Source organism: Talpa europaea (genome assembly GCF_964194135.1).
Source record: "Talpa europaea genome assembly, chromosome: 6".
NCBI classification, from domain to species: Eukaryota; Metazoa; Chordata; class Mammalia; order Eulipotyphla; family Talpidae; genus Talpa; species Talpa europaea.
Window position 1 is genome coordinate 113,885,053 of NC_140072.1, and position 27,973 is coordinate 113,913,025.

The 27,973-nt window shown below is 35.7% G+C and overlaps 1 protein-coding gene across 1 annotated transcript in view; it reads left to right on the forward strand.

Moving 5' to 3' along the window:
• The window catches only part of PIBF1 (progesterone immunomodulatory binding factor 1), a gene marked incomplete at both ends in the record, with an annotated part of 161,289 nt that overhangs the window by 14,919 nt on the left and 118,397 nt on the right, over positions 1-27,973 (forward strand). Inside the window, 4 exons of the mRNA XM_084235697.1 lie at positions 11,801-11,934; positions 15,039-15,147; positions 15,411-15,592; positions 17,261-17,386. Of these exons, the coding sequence (XP_084091823.1) occupies positions 11,801-11,934; positions 15,039-15,147; positions 15,411-15,592; positions 17,261-17,386 (551 nt within the window). The remainder of the gene's footprint in view (positions 1-11,800; positions 11,935-15,038; positions 15,148-15,410; positions 15,593-17,260; positions 17,387-27,973) is intronic.

A 27,973-nucleotide genomic window follows, 5' to 3' on the forward strand; every position in this document is an offset into this window, starting at 1 on the left:
GCAAGTCTGGAAAGAAAGGAGTAAAATCAGTGTACAAGTCAGGATAAAGTCTGCCATTGTCAGCCTCCCCAAAGGCCTCACCCATGTCTCTGAGGAAACAGTTGTTTCTGCCCAGAATCTATAGTTGTATTTGCAGTGGATGGGTAGAAGTTAATTTAATAGCCATTACTAGAAGAAAGAGGAACCATATGACAGTTTTGCTTTATGAACAATGAAGAAATAGCTAGTTTATACATGTAGACATTTGGCTTTGAAATCCCCTTTCTTTTTCTGAGAAGTTACTTAGTGTCATTGAAAACTCTCAGCATGGTTAGTTTTCTGCTGATATGTGTGATGCCATTTTAAACATAATTATGAAAAATTTTAGAAGCAAGAGACATTATTAGACCTTGAAAAAATATACTGTTTTGAACACTATAATCTTGATTGTTTTCACTCCTTACCTTTAATAATATTGGATTCCTTGTAAAGCCATAAAATTTGGAGTTAAGAAACTATAATCTGGTACTTGGGGAGGTAAGTTTACTATCTGGAACATAAAAAGATTAGGATATGTCATTTAAATACCAATAGCTAGGAAAAATGCTATTGAAGTTCATAAAACCACAATACAGATAAGATGAGGATTAACTTGGAATGGGATAAAGCCAGGACAAATATCAGAAGGTACTATTATCTCATAGAACAAGTAATAAATTAATAGAAACTTGAAGGAGAAGGCAACAGACAAGAAATAAGCTACCTCAAAAATGACAGGATAATGACAATTCTGAAGTTTACCTGAGAGAAACTAAGATATTTGTTAACTCTCTCTCTGTGTTTTGAGATTTGCCATCAGGAAACAAGCTTTATATTTACCAAGACTCAAATTTCTAGTTTGTTGTCCCCGAAATGGTCTTAATTTTTTTGTACCACATGATGGCAGTATATAACCATCTATTTCTGTAACCAGTTCCAGGATACTTAGAAATTCTTGTCATTTTTAACCTGCATTATAATGTAGTTATTTTCATTTGTGATCTTTGTTTCATATCAACTACCTAAAATCAATCCAGCACTATTTCTTCCTAGTAGAGTTCAGTAGATCTATACCTGGGAGAAAGAAATGAAAGGGGGAAAAAAAACTTTTCTGCCGTAGCTCGTACTTTCAGATCAAAGGTTTCCCAACTATTACACCTAAGGTAAGCATTCAGAGGTGTGAAGGCCTCCAAATGCATGGTTTAAGTTAATTCTGTTTTTCTATATATAATGTGCTAATTTATGAAAGACATGAAGTGAAAACTATTTTAGAAATTTAATATTATGTCATATTTGACTTTTAAAAAAGAAGTCACTCTTCCTCAAGTGCTAATTTTAGTGAGGGTCTGAGGTCTTCTTTCACAATTTTTTTTTTTTCAGATCTTCAGTTATTTTGAAATAATATCTAGATTCCAAGACTAGAAATTAGGGCTAATTTTTTTTCTTCAAGTTTCATGTTTATTTGTAAGTGCCAATAATGTAATCTATTTATAGCATATTTGAGCTGTGTTATGAACTAGCTTGTGTATGGTAGTTAGTGTTTTTGAAAGTGCTATATGCTTATTTCCTTATGAAATCTTTATAGCTGTTAGAACTTGCAACTGTAGCTAAGCTATGTATAGCTGTTTTGCTACTATACAGTTATTTTTGAATGCTGATTTCAAAAGAAAGAATTGTTAACAATACTTTATAAGGCATTAATGAGTCTATATTTATTAAAATTATTAAGTTTCATGAGGAAATGGTAAAATATTTTTCTCTTATGAGGACTTTGGTAACTTGGAAACAAAAAGAGTGTTTTGTTCAAAATAACTTCCTTGTTTGGAAACAAAAATTCTGCAAGATTTCCTGAGGCTCATCACATTAGATATTCATATATGAGTAATCTAGTTAATTTTATTTGTGTGAAAATGAGGTATTTCATGATAGATAATTTGTTATTCAGGTTTTTATTTTTCAGGGAGTGTTAACTATTTTCTGAAATTTCTATTTTACCCTGCCCAAATAATAAATTTAAAATTCCTGTATAAGATACATGTTTATGGTGCTATTCATCAGCTTTAATTATATTAGTGCTTCTAATAGATTCATCATTAAGTAATAGTTTTGCCTCTTTATATTATACATAAGGTAAATAAGCACTGCTTAAAATTTAGATTTGTGGATACTTGCATAGGTTCTGATTTTGGTCACATAAAAAATATCAATTATAAATAAGCCTAGGATTCTAATGGACCATGAATATGTTTTTATATTTATTTATTTATTGAAGTAGAAATTCCTTGAATTCTCAATATTTTTGTTTTTAATTTTGTATTATTAATGATATTACTTGTATTCAATATAATTACTATATTTTAATGTAGCTAACATGTCCAAGAATATACTAGAGCAAACCTAGTTATAGCATAACTACTTCAAGTTACTAAAACCTATTTCTTGTCCACACCTCTGGAAAATGTTGCTTCTTCACCAACCTGTATTTTTACAAATAATGTAAATGACTTGACAATAAAAGTGCATGAGAGGGAATAAAGTTCTTGGGAAAGCTATAATAAAGGCAATTTTAAATACGTTGTTATCAGGAAGAAATTACCTTTAGCTGATTGTTTTATACATGCTATATCAGCATAGAAGCAACTTTTTAAAAGAGTAATATTAATGACCTCATCTTTTCATCTGCCATTGTGTTTATAATCTTAGATAAATCCAGGAACACTTAATTTTTAAGATAGTGTTAACTTATATGTGGACTATAGAGAAACAAAACAAAGAGTCAGATAAAACCAAACTAATAGAAAACTGACCAGAGTCAAGGCTCAAAGAGGGAGACGAAGGTAACCAGAGTGGAGGTGGCCCTGTGGACTATGGTGGAGCGCTCTGGGTGCTTTGGTTATGGGTGTGATGTGATGACTTGCCTTTGTGATACTGTGCCTTTCAAACACAGACAGTGCTGTAAACCAGTGTTACCTCAATAATTAAAAAAAAGAAGCACTTTTAGATCAAAGAGGAAATTTAAGAAACAATGAAATTAAGAATATTTTATGTCAAAATCCTTGAGACATGTAAAACTATTCCAGAGAGAAATGTATGTTATACATTTAATGTTAAATGTATTGCATTAGAATAAGATGGAAAGTAAAGACATGCATAGCCATCTTAAAAAACTGGGGAAAAGGAACACAAAAAAGAGTTTGGAATCCACTGTAAGGTAACAGGATTGAAAACTGAAGGAAAAATGTCCAAAAAAAAAAAGGTAGAATACTAAAATTAACAAAAGTAGAGAACTTCAGTCAACAACTGCCATTGAATTATTACAAAATAAAGCTGTACTACTGATGAATTTTCCAAACTCACAATTGGATTACCTCAGATGGATTCATGGCTAATTTTTATAAGGACATCTGACTCCAGTTACTTAAACTATACCAACTGTTAAAAAATAGTGAGAAAAGGATGAGAGGTAGGAGAAGATGAAGGGCTGGTTCAATGACGATTCCAGTATGTATTTCAAAACTAAAATGATTATGATCAATTAAATGTTATTGGCATAGAAACATCAGACAACTGTAGAATAGAATATAGAAATAGTTCTAATTATATACCACAGTAGTGGTAACTTAATTCAACTGAAGAATTAAGCTGGGACCCTTATTTATTATAAGGATCCTTATTTACTATAGACATCCTGGTACAACTGAATATTCATCTGCTGAGGAAAAAAGTTGATCTTAACATTTTTAACATATGCACATGTTAATCCAGTTGAATTTAGATTTCTTGAAAAAATCTAGGTAATTACTTGATCAAAACATATACGGAGCCCAACGGACCTCTAGGTGATATGGGGAATACTTTATTTTCACTTCTAACTCAAATTCAACATTTCCTTCAATTAGCAATAAAAACAAAAACCACAGTAAGATTGCCAGTACCTATGAATGTCCACATTGTAAATCAAGTTTTTTCATATTACAGTATAGTTATTGCAAGTGTCTTTAAATAGAATTTGTGCTCCTCACTACTTCAACATTACTGTAGTTGTTTGACACTCCCCCTTACTAAATCTCATCTTTTTGATACATTAATAAAAAGGACATATATAACTTCTTAAAATATTTTGAAAACTTTATTTCAGTATAATTTGCTTCCTTTGTAATTCTGTGTATTTAAAATTTTTCTTTTAGAAAAAGTCTCAGGGGTTCACAGATCTCACTAGATTACCAGTGGATCCGTGATAACAAAAAGTTAAGAATCCCTAACTTAGGTAATTATCAACAGTGCTTGTCAAACCTTAATATCAGCAAGAATTGCCTGAGCATCTGGCTACACTGAACAGTACTGCAGTTCTGAGATGGGTTTAAGACTTCATAGTTAACATATTCCCAGATGTATTTATTAGCACTTTTGGCCTATGCCAGTTCATGGACAGTACTGTGAGTAGCTGAGTTCTGGAACTGAGCTAGCAGTACAGTGATTACAGCAACATGTGTCTATTTAAATTTAAATTTTAAGGACTTAAAATCCATTTCCTTAGTCTTACTAGGCACAGGTGGTTAGTAACTACCATATTGGATGGTACAGGTAAAGAACATTTTCATCGTTGCAGAAAGTGCCACTGGACGGTGCTGTTCTAGAGGTTGGGATAATCTTAGCCAAGTCAGGAAAGAAAATGCTTTTTAAAGAGAGAGAGAGAAAGGGCCTCCCTAGTGGCGAAAGGATTAAGACGCAACCTATGAAGCTGTCCACAGCCACTGCAGCACAAGTTCGATATTCAGCCAGCCAGGGAGCAACCCACATGGCGCAGCAGACCTCTCTATCTCGCCCACTGTTCCCCTCAGCAGTGTCCTCCATTCAGTCTGCCTATTCTGTCCCCACTCTGTCTCTGGTGAATCCTCTCACCGCCCCCCCACAACTCTGGCCTGTACCCCAGCTCTTTTATGCATAAATAAATAAATCTTTAAAAAAAAAAAGTTAAAAAATAAAGAGGGAAAGAGAAGAAAAGATATTATAGGCAAAGTTTAATCTTTAAATACACAAGTGAGGGAAAATTAAAATGCAGATAATCAAAAGTTAATACCAGCATTAGCTAAAACTCTTACAAATAAACAAGGGAAAAAATACACCCAACAGAAAGATGAGCAAAGACTATAAATAGGCATTTCACCCAATTTCACATTTCCCCCTCCCATTTCTAATACAAAGATTCCTGCAGAACTTCTCCCCCACTTTTTCCTGGTTGAAGCCCTTTGTTTTACTTCTAAAAAATGTTTGTGTAATGTACAAAGAAACCTTAATTGAATTTTTACAAAGTTAGCACACCTGTTTAACCACTACCCAGATCAAGAAATAGAAGCCTCTTTCATGTTCTTTCTTAAAAATCTTGGAGAAATTTCTGTGTATATGTTGCACAGATATTGTTTCAGATTATTTTATTTGCAGATTTATGATATTTAATTCAGTTGGAAAATGGATAATTTATTAATCAGTCTTTAAAGTTAATTTTTCTACATCTTGAGTTAATTTAAATGCTAGTGCTGCATACATTGTCCATTCATATTTCAACATTAGTTCATTCTGCAAACATTTCTAGTGTAACTACTGTGTAAGGGTTATTGGGTATTCAGAGATAAGGCAGGTCTTCAAGAAACTCCAAGTCTTATGTGGGTGTGGGGAAAGGTGAGGGTTATAGGCAAGACAAGAAAACATGTGATTACAGTGACAGATTTGCTTTTTCAGACTAGAGATAGCCTATTAATTCCTCATGTGACTGATTTAGGAGATGGAAAAGATGACATTATGACTCGGTATCAGATTATGGAAAACTTCCTTAAATTTTTTCTCTTATGAGGGAGACAAGAAATGATTGTTCACAGCACATGTGGTATGTTTTCTGACAGAGGTGATAGCAGGTGCTGTGGGAAAATAACAGGCAGACATGTAACTCAGATTTGTGGCGTGGTGTCTTCCCAGAGATGTTGAGCATAAGTCCAGGAAGAATGCAAATTAGCCTTCTTTTCTCTTTAGCCTTAACCTCAAAGTTCTACACAGTCATGAGGTTTACTTCATGTTGTTTTTTTTTTTTTTTTTTTTTTTGGTGAAGATTTATTTATGCATACAAGAACAGGGTTACAGGCCAGAGATGTGGGGGAATGGGAGAGAGGGGGAGAAGATTCACCAGAGACAGAGTGGGGAACAAAACAGGCAGACTGAAATACACTGCTGAGGGGAGCAGCAGGTGAGTCAGGAGAGGTCTGCTGTACCATGTGGGTTGCTCCCTGGCCAGGCATTGAACTTGTGCTGCAGTGGCTGCATAGGTTGTGTCTTAACCCCTTGTGCCACCAGGGAGGCCCAGGTTTACTTCATTTTGTGGGAAGCTGCTATTTTTTCCTATTTATTCAATGCTATGCCTTAATCTAATTTATTTGCTAATAGTAAGCGAAGCATATTTTTTAATATAATAATCTTATATAAGAAGGAAGTTTTCAGTTGAAAATCCTAAAGAAAATCCTAAAGAAAAGTATTGGTGGGGTGTGTGTGTGTGTGTGTGTATGTATATTCCTAACTGATTTTCTACTCCTGGTCATATGGTATTAATACTTTAAATTTTTTTAATTTATATGAGTATGCAGGTGTTATACATATCCATACATGTACATAATATTGATAGATATAAGTATCCAGCTTAGGGACTCTCTGGACCACAAGTTTATACGCCATATATATCAGGAAAGTTGTTGATATCCTCTCTAGAGCTTTACAGTTTTTGTTTTTTTTTAAAGATTTATTTTATTTTATTTTATTATTTTTTTTAAGACTTATTTATTTATACAAGCACACTAGGTACAGTCAGAAGCGCAGGAGGGTGAGAGAATTCACCAGAGCCAGAGCGGGGAGTAGAGCAGGCAGAAGGACTGAAGTACACTGCTGAGGGGAGCAGCGGGCGGCAGGAGAGGCCTGCGCGCCATGTGGGACCCTCCTTCTGTAGCCGGGGAGCAGCCGGGGATCGAACCGGCGCCACAGAGGCCGCGGGCAGCTTCGCAACCCAGCGCTCAACCGCTGCACCACTGGGGAGGCCCTAGAACTTTACAGTTTTAAATATTGGCACTTTCATAATCATAAAAGCTCCTACTGCTTTGGCATTTGTGTTATCTGGAACCCCACCTTATAATCTCCCTCATTTGCAGATCTGGAACATTCTTTTTGGTAGAACCTTTGCTCTAGATTTATTCATCTTTTCCACCTTAGCTCCTGCCTGTGTTATTTCTTTGATTTACCCACAACCTTGGCCTTGCATTTTATTTATTTTCTCATCTTTAGTGATAGCTTCTTCTCTACTTTAGCACACAGTCTCATGGCCCATATTCTATTTCTTTTCACCCAGAACTGGCTGACTTCTGAAATTGCAGACTGATCACTGAACATACTTCTTTTTTAAAAAAAGATTTATTTATTTATGCATATAAGAACTGGGATGCAGGCCAGAGGTGTGGGAGGTGAGAGGATTCACCAGGCACAGAGTGGGGAACAGAACAGGCAGAGCCACTGAAATACAACTGCTGAGGGGAGCAGTGGGTGAGACAACAGAGATCTGCCACATGGGTCTCCTCCCCTGCTGGCGATCGAACTCATGCTGCAGTAGCTTTGGATAGCTTCATAGTGCTGAGTCTTCACCCCTTGCGCCACCAGGGATGCCCCCACTGAACCTATTTCTTCCTTTATTTCTACTTCTCTCAGTTCTACTTCTAACTTAAGAGAATTTTCAGCTCATATAATTTATTTCACTATCAGCCTCTTCCTAAATTGATCTCCTTCCTTCTTGATTATGTTCACTTCTCAGCCTTTTTCTTAACACTATTCTCTAATTCCTCTCCAACTACCCTTTACCAACCTTGCCAAACAAAATCTTGACTCTTCATTTCATCAACTGGGCACTACTAGAGATCTCATAGACAGTAGTGAGCATTAAAAGCTCATTGTTGCCAGCCTCACATGGGCCCTTACATTGTGCTATAATTCTGACTTTTTCTAGTCTTATCATTTCTCAGAAGATTGTTTAGTCACCACTCTCCTCACATCTCCCACCTTTCTACTGTCCTCTCAGCAGATCACTTTGTATGTCATTTTATAGAGAACTTGGAAATCCTCAGTGAGAATTCCCACAGTTTCCTGACAACAAACCTACAAACATACTTACATTTGCACTTGTTTGTTCTTAATGTTTGTAGTGGGGTTAATCTTGCTTTAAAGGTGTGGAAGGACCACATGTCTTTAGAAACCAAGTGTATAATATTAATATATCCAGCAGTAGGATGGGCATCCAAATTTAAGGTTTTTTTTAATGTTAATTTTTTTCCCAGATTTATTTATTTATTTATACAAGTACTGGGGTACAGGCCGGAGGCGTGGGAGGGTGAAAGAATTCACCAGAGACAGAGCAGGGAACAGAACAGGCAGAAAGATCAAAGTACACTGCTGAGGGGAGCAGCAGGTACAACAGGAGAGGTCTGCAGGGCCATGTGGGAATCTCCCTGGCAGGACGAAAATCGAATTGGCACTGCAGAGGCTGCGGACAGCTTCATAGTGCTGCGCTCAATTGGCTGCACCACTGTGGAGGCCCCAAATTTAGGTTTTTAATACTCTGTATCAGTTGGAAAAAACCCTGCCATGATAAAAATGGCTTCTTAATTAAGTCTCATCTCCACAAATGATCTCTGGCTCCATGCCAGGTAAAGCCTAGTGAGCATTGGAATCATCCTCCTCAATATCCTGTTCGTTCTTTTGCTGTCAGTTCTTTCCTATCAACATTTGAACATTTCAAACCTGTCCTATCTTTTACAAAACCTTCATTTATCCCTGTTTTCTTTAGCCACTATACTTTCTCCACTTCTAAAGTGAAAGGAGAATTGCCAACAATTTTGCAGTTTGATAAACTTATATTGGAGTCCTTACCCAGCCACTTACAAGCTTTGAGATCTTAATCCTCTCCAAGCCTCAGTTTCCTCATCTATAAAAATGAGGGTAACACTTATGCCCAGTTATAAAGTTAAATATTAAGTGAGAGACTGCATGTAAAATAACACAAAGCAAGGACATATTGAGTATTCAGATATATTTGCTTTAATCTCTGGCAGGCTGTCTTCTTCATGCATTGGTTGGTAGGTTGGTTTGTTGGTTTCTTTTCTCAGTAGTAGTCAACACTACTGACTTCCATTCTCCTCAAAGCACTTTCTTTCTTTTTTTTTTTTTTAAAGATTTATTTATTTATACAAGAACCAGGGTACAGGCCAGATGTGTGGGAGGGTGAGAGACAGAGCTGGGAGCAAAACAGGCAGACTGACTGAAAAACACTGCTGAGGGGAGCAGCAGGCGAGACAAGAGAGGTCTGCTCACCATGTGGGTATCTCCACTGCCGACAGGGATCGAACAGGCACTGCAGAGGCTGTGGACAGCTTCACAGCGCTGCACTCAACCGCCTGCACCACAGGGGAGGCCCTCAAAGCACTTTCTTTTACAGTTGTTCCTGACACACAACCCCAGTTTACCCTTTAATTCTATGAATACTCCCTCAAACTCCCTGGGCATTATTTTCTTTGCCCACCCAATAAATGTTTATATTCCCCATGTTTATGTTCCTCAGAATTCTGTGCAGTTATTGAAGAAGTGCTGTCAGTGTGGCCATAATCTCTCTGGAAGTCAAAATAAATGGAAGACATTGTTATGATAGATAGTGATCATTTCTATGTGCTAGGCATTTTCATAAACATTTTACATGTTGATAATACTCTTCACAATACCTCCATGAGGTAGATGAGAACACTAACCTGCTAACAGATAACCCCCCCTGAAGTCTTACCTTAGGTAATTTAATTCTGGTGGGTTAAATTCTGGAGCTTGACTTCATAACTATAACACTACACACTTCCAGAATACTTACCCAGTTAATAGTGTTTCAAAGGGTAAGCGTTCTTCAAGGAAACTAAGGCATCTTCTGAGACTTAGGTCTGAAATGATGTATTTGATGATCCTTTATGGTAGTGATGGAGTATCCTCAGTTGTGATGTATAATAAATTCCATATAGTAACACTCCACTTTCACGGAGATCATCAGTGTTGGGAAAAACATATTAAAGCAAAACACGCTGAATATATTTTTATTTCTCGAATAGCCCTTTTGTAGAAATTTGGGAGTTAACATTTCAAAGTTATGTTTAATATTTTAAAAAGAGTGAAAAACAGTATCTTACTCATCATTCTATCTACAATGTCTAGTGCAAGACCAGTCACTTAGAAATAATTCATCAGTATTTGTGGAATGCTGCTTAAGTAGAAATGACTTGGGACAGCATGTATTTAACATGACAGGTTCTGAGGGTGGAGCTGACAGTTGCTTATAAGATCTAATGAGTTCACAGTGGGAGTATAAGAAGGAACTCTGTCTTTGTGCCCTGTTTCTCTTCATGTTCCCATGTATTGATACATTAATTTCTTATTTGATTTACTCAAAAGCATGTATTTTATTCTGTTTTTAAAGATTTATTTATATAAGAACTGGGGTACAGTCAGAGGCGCGGGAGGGCGAGAGAATTCACCAGAAACAGAGTGGGGAGCAGAACAGGCAGATGGACTGAACTCACTGCTGAGGGAAGCAGCGGATGAGGCAGAAGATGTCTGCTGCTCCATGTGGGTTTCTCCCTGGTGGGCTGGGAATCAAACCCATGCTGCAGAGGCTGCGGACAGCTTCACAGTGCGGCACTCAACCCACTGTGCCACCGGGGAGGCCCATCTATTTTATCCTTATTGTATGTCAAGTACTATGTAAAGTGGTGGAGATCCAGTGGTGGATAAGGTGAAATCCTGCCCTTAAAATATTTACTCTCTGGTAAGGTATATAGAAAACTAATTCAGTAGCACAAATATCTTCATACTCTTTGCAGGACTGGGTTATAGTTTTACATTTCCACACCCTTCCCCTCTCCCATATTTCTATAATCCCTTTTTACTGCTCCATTAGAAGGAAGATCAATGTAGAAATACATTCCCAGTGCCGCAAAATTCCTTTTTTGCCGAATACCACACATGAAACTCACTGTATGGTTAATTTCTTCAGTATCTCTTTGTCATTGTAGATATTTGATATTCATGTGGCTGTTCATCTCTAAATAGTGAGAATAGGAGCTGTGTTTTATTTATTCATTTCTGAGTCTTTAGCATCAAATAGTAACTCAGTAAATGCTGAAAAATGTCATTTAATATTGGCAGTCATCTTATGTATTATTTTAGTAAACAAGCATAGTTGTCCTATTTTTTTAATGAAAAACATTTCTTAATAGCTTAATTTTTAAACAAATAAATGTACAGACTCTTCTGTGAGTTTAAGATTACCTGTTTTTGAGTAGGGAACAGTTACTAAACTATTAATCAGGGACACTACAGGAGAGGGGAAGGAAGAGGGATCAAAATGGGAGGGATTGTGTTCTTACACAAGGAACTGTGGTGATGGTTCAGGGGGTGAATTGGTGGTGGGAATTTTACAGGGAATACAACTGAGAGGAGAAAGCATGCATTGTTCAAAAAGGAAAAATGATGTAAAATATATATAAAATTAAATTTAAAAGTACCTACTTCATACAGTGGTAATAAAAGCAGAAATGATACCCTCCAAAAAGAAAGATTAAGAGTGTTTTTTTAAATTACAAAGATATTCACAGCTCACAGAAGAATTCAATATAGGACTTGATTATGTTTAGTTTGCAATGTTTTATCATATTTTTGTTTGTAGACTTACGAAGAAGATCGAAGAAACTACTCTGAGGTTCAAATTAGATGTCAGCGTTTGGCTTTAGAATTAGCAGACACAAAACAGTTAATTCAGCAAGGTGACTACCGTCAAGAAAACTATGATAAAGTCAAAAGGTAAGTAATTATAGATGGCTTCTGAAGTTCTCATTTTTGACATGCTTCATGGTTACCTGGATTCTTACCATCAGCACTGTTAATTGTTTTATACCTTATTCTTTTTCTGTCTCCATAGTTTTTTTTTTTTTTTTAAGATTTATTTATTTTATTTATCTAAGCACTGGGTATAGTCAGAAGCGCGGGAGGGTGAGGGAATTCACCAGAGCCAGAGCGGAGAACAGAACAGGCAGACTGATGAAATACACTGCTGAGGGGAGCAGCAGGCGGCAGGAGAGGTCTGCGTGCCCCCATAGTTTTGACTCTTCCAGAATGTCATATAGATGGAAGCCTGTTCAGATTGGCTTTTTTCACTTAAAAGTGTACATTTAAGTTTTTCATGACTTTTCATGGTCAGATAACTCTTTTCCCTTTAACACTAATAAGATTCCATGGTCTAGATGTATCACAGGGTTTTTTTGTTGTTATTTTTAAAGATTTATTTATTTATTTATACAAGCACTGGGTACAGTCAGAAGCACGGGAGGGTGAGAGAATTCACCAGAGCCAGAGCGGGGAGCAGAACAGGCAGAAGGACAAAGGTACACTGCTGAGGGGAGCAGCAAGTGTGGCAGGAGAGGTCTGAGCACCATGTGGGACCCTCGCCGGTGGCCAGGGATTGAACCCGCGCTGCAGAGACTGGGGGCAGCTTCGCAGCCCAGCGCTCAACCGCTGCACCACTGGGGAGGCCCTGTATCACAGTTTTTTTATGCATTCTATACCTGACTGACAGAAAAATCAAATACTGTAAAATATAAACAACAATGTGAAAATTAATAAAAGAAAAAAATAACCACACAGCTCTAGAGCTGTCAACCCAGGCATTCCAGAAGAACACCGTAGCATTATGAATCAATACTTATATAGGAAGCAGAATTTGCAAAGTTAAAATTCCATTTAATAGAAGTTTTTCCATCCTTCTATAATAAATAACAAAGCCTTTGAGTGTTTTTCTAGAAAACTTCCTCTGGAAGTTAAGAGTAAGTAATCCACAACGCAATGATTGGAAGGGCTAAGACATATGTCCCCCTCTTTTTGATGGAGCCAATAAAAATGCCCCAGAATATGCAGAACCACTGATTCTAACCTGAAAGGAAAAAACAAAAACAACTTTGTCAGATAGTATCTTAAGCAAGTAAATAAAATTACTCTCAAGCAATAATGTGATAAAATGAAACAATGCGTCTATATATGATGTACTGAGGACATATTATCACTTCTGTAGTATTCTGCCCAAAATGCTGAACCTGAATCTCATCATAGCAAAATTTCAAACAAATGAAATTGAGGGACATTTCATAAAAACACTTGATCTGCATTCTACAAAACACAATGTCATAAAAGACAAAGACTAAAGAACTGTCAAGGCTAAAGAATACTAAAGACACATGACATCCAAATTCAATGCATGATAATACATTAGATTCTAGACCAGGAAAAATATATTGCTATAAAGGACACTTTTGGTACAGTTGGCAAAATTTGAAAATGTATTATATATTAGGTATATAATTATATAATTAGGTATATAATTATAAGTGTATTAGAGCTAAGTCTCCTGAATTTGCTAATTATACTCTGATTGCATAAAAATAATCTTTAATCTTAGTAAATTCACACTGACTTATTTAGGAATAAAGAGACCTAATGTCCTTGTATAACTCCTAGTTAGTTAAATGAAAAAAAATGCACATATGTGTGTGTGTGTAAATGCATGCAACTATTTATATGATGAATTTTTTGTTTTTCAAGCAAAAATGCATCATGACTTTTCTGACAACCCAGTATATTCTTTCATGTATATAAACAACAGAGTGGAGAGGAATATATATAACAGCATGAATTTAATAAGTAGTAGTAGTAAATTTGACAAAATGTTAAAAATTGATACATAAAACTATTTTGAAAAACATGATATAGAAGCACTAAATTCACTAATATAATTAGGGGGTGTAAGGAATTGTAAGGGAATATAGGAGACTTTAGATGCCTCTATTCATCTTTTTTTAAGAAAAAACAAAATGTTAATGCAAATATTAACATGTTAACTATTACTGACTATAGCGAGTTCATGATTGTTTTTGTTGTATCATGTTTGTAAACACTTTTTTCATTAAAAAGACATTGCAAAGGAAGCATGATCATTACCTTGTGAGGATAAAAATATTTGCTCATAAAAGAACAGAATATTTAAACTGATGTTTATATAAATAAGTAATAATATTAAAACTAACAGTCATCTTTAGCTAGTGGTTTTATTGGTGATTGTTATTTTTAACTGGTACCACTTTGCTCACTTTTCTTCGATAAATACAATACTTTATTAACCAGTAGAAAAAAGTCATCTACATGAATCATAGAAAATCTAATGAAAAGAAAAACACTCTCCATGGAAATTCAAGGTGGGTGGATGAAATAAAGTGCAAAAGCATTGATTCTGACTGGAAAGGATAAGTTAAGAGTTGGCTTATCTGTATTTCTGCTTATTTTTTATGATACATATTGTAGATTTTGTCCAATTCTTGGTTTTATAGTCTCTGGGAAAAGGATGGCCTGAAATAGAAATTAGAATCTCTGGATAATCACACACAATTTGTGAATGAAATAATCACAAGAATGCCTGCCTGTCTATCTGATATGCAATCCGAGTAATGAGTTATAAGGGCTTTTTGACCTTCCCTGCACTGAAAGCCTAGAGCCATCTATAAATTCTTTAAAGGTTTTAGCTTCAAGATAAGATTGAAGATGATTAGTGAAAAGATACCAGACTATACCTTAAAAAGTTTTATTATTTATTTTACTGACTAGTGTAGTTTACATATTTATTTTCTAAAGATAATAAACTCACATTTTTTTTAATCTGAGCAAGGTTTTGAACAGAGAATTCCTTTTAAATTTGAAAAGTAGATACTTTATTGTTCATAGAATGACCCCAAAGCCCCACTATTCAGTTTCCTGAAATATAGTCAACCTTTTTAAATATTTGTTGTAAAGAGGGATGAAAAATATACGTTTATGTATTTGAATTTTATTTTAATAAAAATAAATGTATTTGAATTTTATAGTGAGCGTGATGCACTTGACCAGGAAGTAATTGACTTAAGGAGAAAACATGAAATACTTGAAGCCTCTCACATAACTCAAACTAAAGAAAGAAGTGAATTATCGAAAGAGGTAAGCTTGTAGAGTCACTTGTATTTTATTGTACAGTGATTGTGAACATAGCCCAGGGCCAAATTTGGGAGGGACATTTTTTTCCCTTTTGATGTAGTTGCCAGAAAGAAGGGACTTTGAGTAGCTCTTTAGGAATAGAAGATTGCAAAATAAGAATTAGCCCTTTTGATGTGGTGAGTGAAAAGCATAAATGAGAAAAAACAATACAGTAAACTGAGAAAATGAGGTGAGATGCTCTGAACACTCTCTCTGTGTGCATGTAGGTAGTCACCTTACAACAGACGGTTACTTTACTGCAAAAGGATAAAGAATATCTCAATCGCCAAAACATGGAGCTTAGTGTTCGCTGTGCCCATGAAGAGGATCGCCGTGAGAGACTTGAAGTTCAGCTGGAAGAAACCAAAAAAGCTAGAGAAGAGATGTATGAAAAATATGTAACATCCAGGCAAGATTTACATTATTCTACACATATATAGATTTAAAATAACATCATTTTCCCTAAGAAGTCTCTTGGCTTTGGTAGAGAATAGTCATGTTTTTAGCTCTGTGGCGTGATAGATAAAATAGTTCATTTGTCGACTTATAAGATATGTTTACTCTAATTGATTTTTTTCTTAAGACTTTTTTTAGATATTGTTTCTTTTAGGTAGAAGTACATATAACTGTTCATATATTTTTTGTAATGAAATAACCTTTCAAATTCCCTATAATGAAGATCTCTTTATCAATATTTTTTAATATTTTTTAAAAAGGTATAGAAGTATCTTTATAGAAGTATCCTTCTGAAGAAAATCTAATCCTATGGAGCTTTACTAAGCTGACCTTTTCCTAACTCTAGAAACAGGAAAGAAGAATGAGGAGACAGTATTTTTAATATATACATTTTAATATGTAGGTTCTGGAATCAGACTCCTGCATTTCAATTCTCTCTTCATTCTTTAACTTGATGTATAAGTTTTTAGAATTCATGTAGCCATTATAATCCTTAAGTTGCTTATTTTTATTAGCACATCAAAAACTGAAACAAATTCTAAATTTTATCATTTAAGACTTCACACATTGATAACTTTTCCCTTAACCTATGATATTTTTTATCAGTTAGTGGTCCTGCTAATGTCCTATGTAATGCTTTGTGACTTTGCTAAGCAATCACAGTAACTGTGGTTATTGTGCTTAGAATGAAAGATTTTATAAAGAGCTCATTAGAGTCATTTTTTTTTTTACATTTTTAAAAATATTTTCTCCTATTTTGCATCATACCAGATTATTATTTCTAAAGGAAAGACATTCCATACACATTTTCAAGTTTAAAAACCATGTGTAAAGTGTTTTTGAAGATAAATAATTATTTAATATGAATTAACTAACATTAGTAATAAGTCTTTAGGGCAATATGTTTATTTATTTATTTATTTATTTGTTTATGCACACAGGAACTGGGTTGTAGGTAAGGTGTAGGGTATGAGAGGATTTACCAGAACAGGCAGATATACTGAACTACGCTTCTGAGGGGAGCAGCAGACAAGACAGGAGAGGTCTGCTGCGCCATGTGGGTTAGCTTCCTGGCCAGGGATCGAACTCATGCCCCAGTGGCCGACAATAGCTTGATAACTGTAGGGGCCACCGGGGAGGCCCTAAGCAATATGTATAAAAGCTTGAAATCTGGGCCTCTGTGAGGCTGTCTGCAGCCTCTGCAGCATGGGTTCGATTCCAGACTGGCCAGGAAAATTCCCACATGGCATGGGAGACCTCTCCTGTTGCACCTGCTGCTCCCCTCAGCAGTGCTTTCGGTCCGTCTGCCTGTTCTGCTCCCTGCTGTCTCTGGTGAATCCTCACCCTCCTGAGCCTCTGGCCTGTACCCCAGCTATTGTATAAATTAAAAAAAAAAAAAAAATGAAAGTTTAAATAAAAATAAAAGCTTGAAATCCAATGTGGAATTAGTTTGGAGCCATATTTTTGGGAATATGAACCATATCTAATTACTGTGTTTTTCAGTTAACTTTATACATAGAGCATATTTGACAGATGTATTAAAGTTGTGCAAGACAGGCAAAAACCTATTTATTTTACAAATAAAAATATTCACATGGTCATTCTTTTTGACTATTTACAGAGACCATTATAAAACAGAATATGAAAATAAGCTACGTGATGAATTAGAACAAATCAAATTGAAAACTAATCAAGAAATTGATCAACTTCGAAGTGCTTCTCGGGAAATGTATGAACGGGAAAACAGGTAAAAAAAAGTAGAAAATTTATATGTTATTTTGTTTTGTATGAAGCTTATACTTTTGTTGAAATTAAACTTTATTTCTGTGGCCCCATGGCCTTTTGAATACTTTAAAGAAAACTTTTCATAAATCTAAATATAATGGAACCTTAAATTTATAAGATCTTTGATAACTAGTTTAAAATGAGGTTTATCAGACTTTAGGCCTCTTTACTATGGTATTCTTATTCTCTCTTTATTACTCTGGTCACTTGTCTTTTTTACCTTTTCCTCAATCCAGATTTAGGATAGACAGGAAAGGTAAATAAAACACAGAATAAGAGATACAATAGTTCTTCCTATAACGTGCCAATGATTTCTCCAGAGATTTTTAAAAATGGAATAATAATAGGGAATACTACATTTGCCCTCATTTAGCTGCTGACCTTGAAATATACATTAGATAATTTTGAAGAAGGATCATTTTTAATCATACACTTCTTTTTTTTTTTAAGATTTATTTTATTTATGCATACAAAACTGGGGTGTAGGCCAGAGGTATAGAGGTGAAGGGGGTATGAGAGTATTCACTAGAGACAGAGTTGGGAGAGCAGAAAAGGCAGATCTGCTGAAATACACTGCTGAGGGGAGCAGTGGGCGAGACAGGAGAGGTCTGCTGTCCCATGTGGGTCAGCTCCCTGGTCAGGGATCGAACTTGTGCTGCAGAGGCTGAGGATAGCTTCAAAGTGCTGAGACTTAACCCTTTGCACCACCATTGAGGCCCTTATACACCTATTCTTAAATCATTATATATTAGGTTCCCTTGTTTAATGATTTGGCAGTAATGGGGAATAAGTGCTAATTATTTCAATAACACTTACTTTTATACCATCATTATAGTTCATATGACTTTTAAAAGTCTGTTTTATCTATTTTTTAGCTATTATTTTTATATTGAGGTAATGTTGGTATCTAATACTATATATTACTCAGAGGTACAGGTTCACACCTCTTCAGATATATGTTACCACACCTACCACCAAGGCACCTGTAGTCCTTCAACATAGTCCATTCATCACCTTCCCCACTTGCATCTGCAGCCCCAAAGCTCCCCTTCTGATAGCCTCAGTTCTTCAGTCAGATATTTAGGGTTTGTTTTATCTGTATCTTCATTCTGTTTCTCTGTACTCTACATGTGAATGAAATCATCTTAAGATGTCACATGTCTTTTTGCTTTTGCTTTATTTCCTTAGCATAATGCCCTCCAATTTTATCCATATTGTAGCAAATTGCAAGAGTCCAACTTTTTTTCAAATTATTGAGTAGCAGTCCATTGTGTATATATACCACATCTTCTTAATCCACTCATCTGTCATTGGATACTTAGGTGTTTTGGTAACTCGACTATTGTAAATAGTACTGCAGTGAACATAGGAGTGCAAATATACCTTCAAATTAGTGTTTTTGTACTTTTTCAGTAGAAATATAGGAGTAGAATTGCTACATCACATGGCAAATCTACTTTTAATGTTCTGAGAAACCTCCACATGTTTTCCAAAGGAACTGAACCTTTCTACAGTCCCACCAGCAACATATTAGAGTTCTTTTTTCTCCACGCCATGCCAGGACTTGCTCCTAGTCTTTTTTATATAAGCCATTCTCAGAGATGGGAGGTGGTATCTCATTGTGGTTTTGCTCTGCATTTTTGTGATGGTGAGCATTTTTCCATGTGCCTGTTGGCCCTCTATATGTCTTCTTTGTAAAAGTATCTTTTAGCTCTTTCCATTTTTTTGATTGGGTTATTTGTTTTCTTTGTTGAGTTTTATGAGTTCTTTGTAGATCTTTGATACTGCCCCTTGTCAGATGTATGATATGTAAATATTTTCTTCCATATGGTAGGGTCTTTTCATTTTAATGATAGTTTCTTTCACCGTGGAGAAGCTTTTTAGTTTTCTGTGGGCCCATTGACTTATTTTTGCTTTCATTTCCCTTACTGATATCACTGAAGCCAATGTCACAGAGTGTTTTGCATATATTTTCTTCTATGTATTTTGTGGTTTCAGGTCTTATATCGAAGTCTTTGATTCATTCTGTGTATTGTATGAGTGAGTGGTCTAGTTTCATTCTTTTGCTTGTGGATATCCAGTTTTCCCAACATTATTGTTTTTGTTTTTTTCTAAAGATTTATTTTTATTTATCTATTCATCCAAGAACTAGGGTATAGACCAGAGGTGTGGGTGTGAGAGGACTCAACAGAGACAGAGTGGGGGACAGAACAGGCAGACTGACTGAAATACACTGCTAAGGGGAGCAGCAGGCGAGACAGGAAAGGTCTGCTGTGCCATGTGGGTATCTCCCTGGCTGGAGCGTGAACTCGTGCTCCAATGGCTGGTGATAGCTTGATAGCACTGACTTTAACCCCTGTGCCACTAGGGAGCCCCCCAACATAATTGTTGAGCCAACTTTACTTTCTCCATCATACACTCTTGTCATAGATTATCCATGTAAGTGTGGACTTTTTGTTCTGGACTTTCAGTTCTGTTCCATTGGACTGGGTGTCAGTTTTTAGTCCAGTACCACATGGTTTTCATTACCAAGCTTTGTAATATAATTTGAAGTCTGGAAGTGTGAAGCCTCTGTTGCTATTTTTTGTCAGTGTTTTCTTGGCTAGTCTGGATCTGTTGTGATTCCATATCAATTTCAGTAATGTTTATTGTACTTTATTTCTTTGAAGAATGCCATTGAAATTTTGATAGGGATATATATTACTTTGATAGGGATGTATATTACTTGAGTAAGGTGGCTATTCTAACAATGTTAATTATTCCAGTCCAAGATTAAGGAGTATCTTTCCATTTCTTTTAATAATGTCTTCTAGTTTTCTTTGTATAGTGCTCTTTTACTTCCTTTGTTAAGTTTACTCTATTTAATTCTTTGTGTTAAAGTTGTAAATGGCAATGTTATAGGAAGATAAATTTTTCATGTCTTTTTGGTTGGACTCTGGAGAGCCGTCCTATCTTTGTGATTATCATATTCCCTGGCGGTCTTAAGATGTCACGTGTGGTGTTTTTCCTGTCTATCCATGTTGCTGCTTTAGATTTCCTTATTTGTTTTTAAGTGTCTGTGGCAGTCATTTAGAGATTTTAACTATTTCTACTTTTCCAGCCAGGGGCACTATGGATTTCTATGATTTTAGATTTTTATCCTTTCTATGCTTCCACAGGTCCAGAGACTTGTTATTGCAACTGCAGAGTAAGGGGGTAGAGGCTGAGCCTGGAGAAGTCCAGCTGTTGGTGCAAATGTACTGGGTGGGAGGGCAGGTTCTGGCTTTGGTTTGTGACACCACCAGTATCCCTCCTCTCTGACATTCCAGATCTAAGTCTCTGCAGTCTGTGTCCTATCAGTGCATTTCAAAAGGACAGTCCAGGGAAAGTGGAGGTGTAACCAAGCTTACTGTCCTTGTTCTTTTCACTGGGGACCCACCCCGTGAGTAACACAGCTCCATCATCTTTTGATTTTAAGATTTGCTTGTTTGATGTAGTTGTTCATGTTCTAACTAAAGTATGTCATTTTTATGAATGTGCTATCTTAGGGCAGCAGGAACAGTTAGACTGGAGACAGACACAAAGATTAAAGAATGCCAAAGACGTTCTTCATCCTTTTCAAATTTTTTGATCCAAGTCCTATGTTAGTCAAGAAGGATCCTGTACCTTTTTTAAAAAAATATTTTTTAAAAGATTTATTTATGCATGCATGCAAGAGTTGTGGTACATGCGAGAGGTATGTAGGGGGTGAGAGGATTCACCAGAGACAGAGTGGGGAACAGAAGAGGCAGATCAACTGAAATACACTTCTGAGGGGAGCAGCAGGCGAGTCAAGAGAGGTCCGCTGCGCCATGTCGGTTGCTTCCTGGCTGGGAATTGAACTCATGCTACAGCTGCTGCTGATGGCTTCATAGTTTGCGTCTTAACCTCTTGCGCCACCAGGGATGCCCAGATCCTGTACCTTAATGGTCATTTACTCTTCAAAGCAGGTTCAAAATGTACAATAAATGTCTTCTTTTTAAATGTACATTAACCAAGGTTAATGTTTGAAAAGCTTACATTTGGGCTCTCAGAGCAATAAATCACTTATTTGACAAATATTTACCAGGACTCACCATATGCCAGATACATGCTAGGTGCCAATATAGACCAGTGACCTCTGCCTTCACAAATTGGTATTCTAATGGAGGATAAAAGCAAATAGAGAAATAATTTTAAGTTTGATGATAATGAAAAAAAAGGCATGATACCCAGGATGAGACCTATTGGACTCAAGGTGTATCTAACCCAGCCTTGAAAGAATTCAGGAAAGACTTTGTGGAGAGAGATATGCTTATGTTGACACCTACATGATCACTGAGATTAAGATTATGAGTTAAAAGGAGTGAAAAGAATTGGGAAATTGAATGTACAGCATCTATAAAAACCTGGGGACAAACAAAATGAAGCTTTTTTAATAAACTGATAATAATTCAGTATACCTAGAGTGTGAATTGAGAAACACAGGTTTGTAATAGATGAAATACAAGAGGGAAACAAGAATCCAAATGATGCATTTGGACCATTATCAAGACAAGTGAGGAATGACTGAAATATCTTAAGAATATGTGTTATACGATCTTATTTAATGCAAAGAAAACACTGTACTATGGAGAATCGATTGCAGAAATATAATAAGTGTAGATAAATAGACTACTTTCAGAAGTTGTTTCCTTTATCAAGATGATAAATAATGATGGATTTTTGTTAGTAGCAGCAGAGATGGAGAGAAATGGGCCAGATTAGAGAAATGTGTAGGAGGTGGAATCAACAGGATTCAGTGACTAGATAGGATTGGGAAGTGAAAAGAAGTTAGGGATATCACCACATTTCTGGATTGGTTAACTGTATGGATGATGATGATGCAGACTTTAAAATACTGAAAAAGATAAAACTTTAATTTAAAAAATGATTTAATTTAGTTTTGTTTGAAGTATCTGTAAAATGTACAAGTAGAATAGTTGACTATATAAGGAATCTCAGGCTAAAATTTATAAGTGATATTTTTTATCTTTTACAAATCATTTTTAGTACTGTGGCATAATTTTCTTACAGATTCTATAAGCTTTTATTGAATGAATTAATAATTTTAAAAGTTATGGGATTATTTCTGTGATAAACATACATGATTATATCCCCACTATACACATAGCTCCATAAACTTTGTATATAATCATTTTGAAAATTTCAGTTTCTAGTTTTTATTGTTGCTCTCTTGTTTTTTTTTTTTTAAAGATTTATTTATTTATTTGTTTATACAAGCATTGGGTACAGTCAGAAGCACGGGAGGGTGAGAGAATTCACCAGAGCCAGAGGGGAAAGCAGAGCAGGCAGGACCGAAGTACACTGCTGAGGGGAGCGGCGGGCGGCAGGAGAGGTCCGTGTGCCATGCAGGACCCTCCTCCGGTGGCCGGCATGCGGGACCCTCCTCCAGTGGCCGGGGAGCAGCCGGGGATCGAACCGGCACTGCAGAGGCTGCGGGCTGCTTCGCAACCCAGCACTCAACCGCTGTGCCACTGGGGAGGCCCTTGTTTTGTTCTTTAATTCCTTTAAAATGCATTCTATGGTAACATAATTTTAGACAAATTAGTTCCTATTTTCTAAGATGGCGGTAGAAGTAGCTAAGAAACAGTCAACAGAACCATTTCTGGAAGCATGGAACCTGAAAGCAGTTTCCATTTTCCAGTGTAGTTCTAACTAGCGGCCAGAATGGCCTTTAGCTAGGACCCAGAATGACCCCAGGGATATTGGAGCCAGACTGGATAGTTGCCACCAGATGGTGCCAAACTGCACCCCAGCTCACATGGATTTGAATTGCACAGGGATTCCTACCCAGCTTGTTGTATAGACCTGCCTTTATCATCTTATCAACCGTACAATAATCCAGCCCTCCTGTTTTATGTGACTGAATCTTTATGAATCTCAGTTTCCTCATAATGGCAGGATTTCACTGTAGTTATAGCTTATGTCTCACTATCTTTTACAAAACAAAAATAAATTATAAATTATTTCTTTTGAAACTTAACTTTCTTACCACTTAAAAACATTGAGGAAAGACTTTTAGTATTCCTTGTTTCGAAATGCATGACTCAAAACAAATTTATGTATGTAGATATTTTTGTATCTGAGTAAATTAATCCCTTACTATAGACTTAGAGGTATAATATTGAATTACTTGTATTTTATCAAAGTGTGCTGTTATAATGAGTTTGCTCATTATACTCAATGAAGTACTTACACTTGCAAATTTATACTTAGTTTCCTTACCTTAACAATAAACGCTTTTAGACTACAGTTAAATGATTAGGCTAGAGAAATATGTTTTGCCTTTAGTTTTGTTTTCTATACATTTGGGGATATTAAAGAATATCTTTCATTTTTCTTCTTAGATGTGGGAAAAAGAATGGTACTCATGCCAGCCAATCTTCTGTCTGCTCCTGCAATCATACCAGTAGTTGTGAAGTTAATAGCAGTTCAGAGAGTAGAAGAGATAAAAGACAGAGATAAGCAGAGAAAGAATTTGAGTTTTGAGTATAACAAAAATGCTGTAGTTAAGATTATTATGGTATCTCCTCTCTGGCTCAATCTGTGAGGTTTTTTGGTCATTCTTAATAGTTACTTTAAGATGTCAATTTGAAGCATTAGAAAATAGTGAAACTTGAGTGGTGAGATCTTTTTTTTTTATGTGAATAGCGTTTACTTAGTAGATGCTATATTACTGAAATGTATAGGCCCTCTTAGAAGAAAAGCATTATTCCCTGAACAGAGAGTATGCAATAGCGTAGTATACTAAACTTAAATTCTGACTGTACCTCTTTTTATCTGAGTGAATATGTCATTTAATATCCCTGAAGTTTAATTTCCCTTTTTATAAAATTAACTATGGGGTGACTAGTAAGTTCTGAGATAATATATATGTGAAAAGTACATTATAAATTATTAAGTTATTTGCAAATGGTAGTTATTTTCATACCTTTTGCTTATGTGTAAAACTTAAAAAAAAATCTTCCCCTTTGTGTTGGCAAGTTAACCAAAATGAGCATTATATAAAAGTCAACCGATAACATTATGGAATTGCTTACCATCTTTAAAAGTCACTATTACAAAATATGTAACTATTATTAAGTATTGATATTTAAAGCATTTATCATTTCCTGGCCTCCCTGGTGGCACAGGCGGTTGAGTGCAGCACTGTGAAGCTGTCTGCCGTCTCTGCAGTGTGGGTTTGATCCCGGCCAGCCGGCAAGAATCCTACATGGTGCAGCAGACCTCTCCTGTCTCGCTGGCTGCTCCCCTCAACAGTGTATTTCGTCAATCTGCCTGTTCTGTTTCCCACTCTGTCTCTGGTGAAACTTCTCATCCCCCACATCTCTGGCCTGTACCCCAGCTCTTGTATGCATAAATAAGTAAACCTTTAAAAAAAAAGAAAAAAGAAAATAAGCTTTTAAATGCAATTAGTATTGCTTTAGTGATTTTCCCACTATATCAATAAAAGCCATTTTGACCACAATCTGTCATCTTACAAAAGTACTTAAGAAGAAACTTTAATGATGTAAACTTGACATTTGTGTAGAATGTCAGGTTGGAGATATATTAAGCACTTTTGAATATGGAATCTAAGCTTATTCATAAAAGTTAGTTGGGTATATATAATGTACTACAATAAGTGAATTGGAAATTTTATACAGAGGCTCCCTCCATTCATTGTTTTAAAAGTTCTCATTAGTGCTTAAACAAACTAACTGCTTCCATTTATATCTTACCAGATAATTATATAACTTTTTGTGGAAAATTTTCAGAATACTCTGCTTTGTCTTTTCAGTTAGATTATCGAAGTATATGGTCTTACAGTTAACTCAGTATCTTCTCAAATAATTGTAAATGATTTTTTATTGTTAACTATCTTTTATGTTAACTGTATTATTTTTGCATGGGGATGGTTACACAGTGTATTCACTGCTTAATTTATATGAAGCATATCAAGGTATATAGGGTATTTCAGATATGCAGCAAGAGGAGTTCAAGTTATTCAAGAACTTAGATTTACATACATTGTAGAGTTCATTGTGGGTGAATGAGGCTGGCAAAGTAGGATACGGTCAAATTTTCAAAGACCCTATTGTCAGTGGGAAATGTTGGGGTATTTTTTATGGTAGAAAAGTGATATGATATATTCATTTGTTTGTAATTGTGCCATAAGGTGGCAGGATTCTTGGTGCATAAGGCCTGAAATCAGGGAGAAAGACAGGTCAGGAGACTATTGCAATGTTTAAGTGAAGATGAGCAATGGAAAGCTAGTAAGATCTGAATTTAAAGAATATTTAGGTGGTAGGAATAACAAGACCTGGGGAGTAACAGGTAATGGACATCAGGAATGTTTTTGACTTTACTAGTCTCAGAAATGGATGAGTAGGCATGGCCATTAACTCAAAATTTAAAAAGAAAGCTAACCCTTAATTCCTAATATTTTATAAATATGGAAGCTTTGACCAAGCCCAGAAGTATGTGTCTGAAATTACATAGTTTGTTACTACAAATTTTCTGTACTATGCCCCAGATATCAGTGCCCTCACCTCAGGGTGCCAGAAAGGCCCTTAAGCTGCTGAAGCCACTCCAGAAGTCTTTTCGTTTTCCCAGGTATACTCTTACAACTATTATTATTTTATTTTTATACCATAAAAGATATTGGGAAACATTGCCCTATCTTCATTCTCTAAGTGAATAACTTCAGTTTTCTATTTAGATAAGATAGTAACAAAGCTGCTATTTATTGGGTACATATTATGAATCAAGTGTTGTAAACAATACTTTACTTATAATGTAGAGAGAATTACATGGAACATTTTATAACACTGAAGATACTAGTATCCTTGTTTTACAAATAAAGAAACAGACACTGAGGCTATGCTTGGTCTATGTTTGCAGACTTTTTTAAGATTTATTTATGCATACAAGAACTGTGGTGTAGGCCAGAGGTGTAGGAAGTGAGAGGATTCACCAGAGACAAAGAGTGGGAAGCAGAACAGGCAGACTGACTGAAATACAATGCTGAGGAGAGTAGCAGGAGAGACAGGAGTGGTCTGGTGCGCCATGTGGGTTAGCTCCCTGGCTGGGGTTCAAACTCATGCCACAGTGGCTGGTGATAGCTTGATAGTGCTGAGACTTTAACTGCTGCGCCACCAGGGAGGCCCTGATTGCAGACTTTTTAATTGAAAACAAGATACCTCTCACTCTATGAATGCAATGTAGATGTTTTTGCTGGTTAAAGCTTTGAAAACTAATGATTTCTTATCAAAACTGTAATTTTGGTGTTAATTTATTTAGGAAAGAAATTTGGTCTTTTAAAAGAGCTTACAAACCCAACTCCACCCTTAAAGGCTAAGTGCAAATCATTTGAACTTTATTTGTGATTTTGAAAATAAGTAGAGGTTTTCATTTTTCTATAAAATGATACAACTTTCTGACACTACTCTCCTAAGGCCCAAACTCTACATTTGTATTTAGAACCAGTCCCCTCTCTTGTGCTCATGGACACAATTCCTGTGAGTCTCCCATTTGTCTCCAATATTGGCAGTTTTCCTTTTTTCTATCAGATAATCCCCAGATGTCTATCAATATACTATTTCTCCCATCTTTAAAAACCTTTTGGAGTATCCACTTCCCTCTATAGCCCCTGCCTTATTTCTTTGCTTCCCATGGTGAACAAATTCCTGTAGTCTTACATGCTCATCCTTAACTCATTCATTTTAAAAAATCCATTACCAGGTTTTTTCCCTCATATCATTCCAATGAGTTAATGGCCATGCCTACTCATCCATCTCTGAGACTAGTAAAGTCAAAAACATTACTGACGTCCATTACCTGTTACTCCCCAGGTCTTGTTTTTCCTACCACCTAAATATTCTTTAAATTCAGATCTTACTAGCTTTCCATTGCTCATCTTCACTTAAACATTGCAATAGTTTCCTGACCTGTCTTTCTCCCTGATTTCAGGCTCTATGCACCAAGAATCCTGCCACCTTATGGCACAATTACAAACAAATGAATATATCATATCACTTTTCTACCATAAAAAATACCCCAACATTTCCCACTGACAATAGGGTCTTTGAAAATTTGACCGTATCCTACTTTGCCAGCCTCATTCACCCACAATGAACTCTACAATGTAGGTAAATCTAAGTTCTTGAATCAACTGATGAATGGTGTTAAATAAAATTCATCCCAATAAATTTAGAGATCTAATTGACTATTAGACAATTAATGGTAGCATCCTGCCTACCAAGGTGAAAGACTGCCATACTCACTTTTCAACTATGTTAATTAAATGAAAAATTATTGTTCATTGATTATAAATAGAGAAATCCACTTTCCTGTTATATGGCATTTTAAAAACATAAGAATAGGGACTTTTAGTGTTGAACTTACTGTAGTATATAGACACGTTGATTTTTTAATAAGCATACCCAAACCTTATATAATGTTATATAATACATTACTCCAATTTTTAAAGATGAAAAAAAAAAAAGTC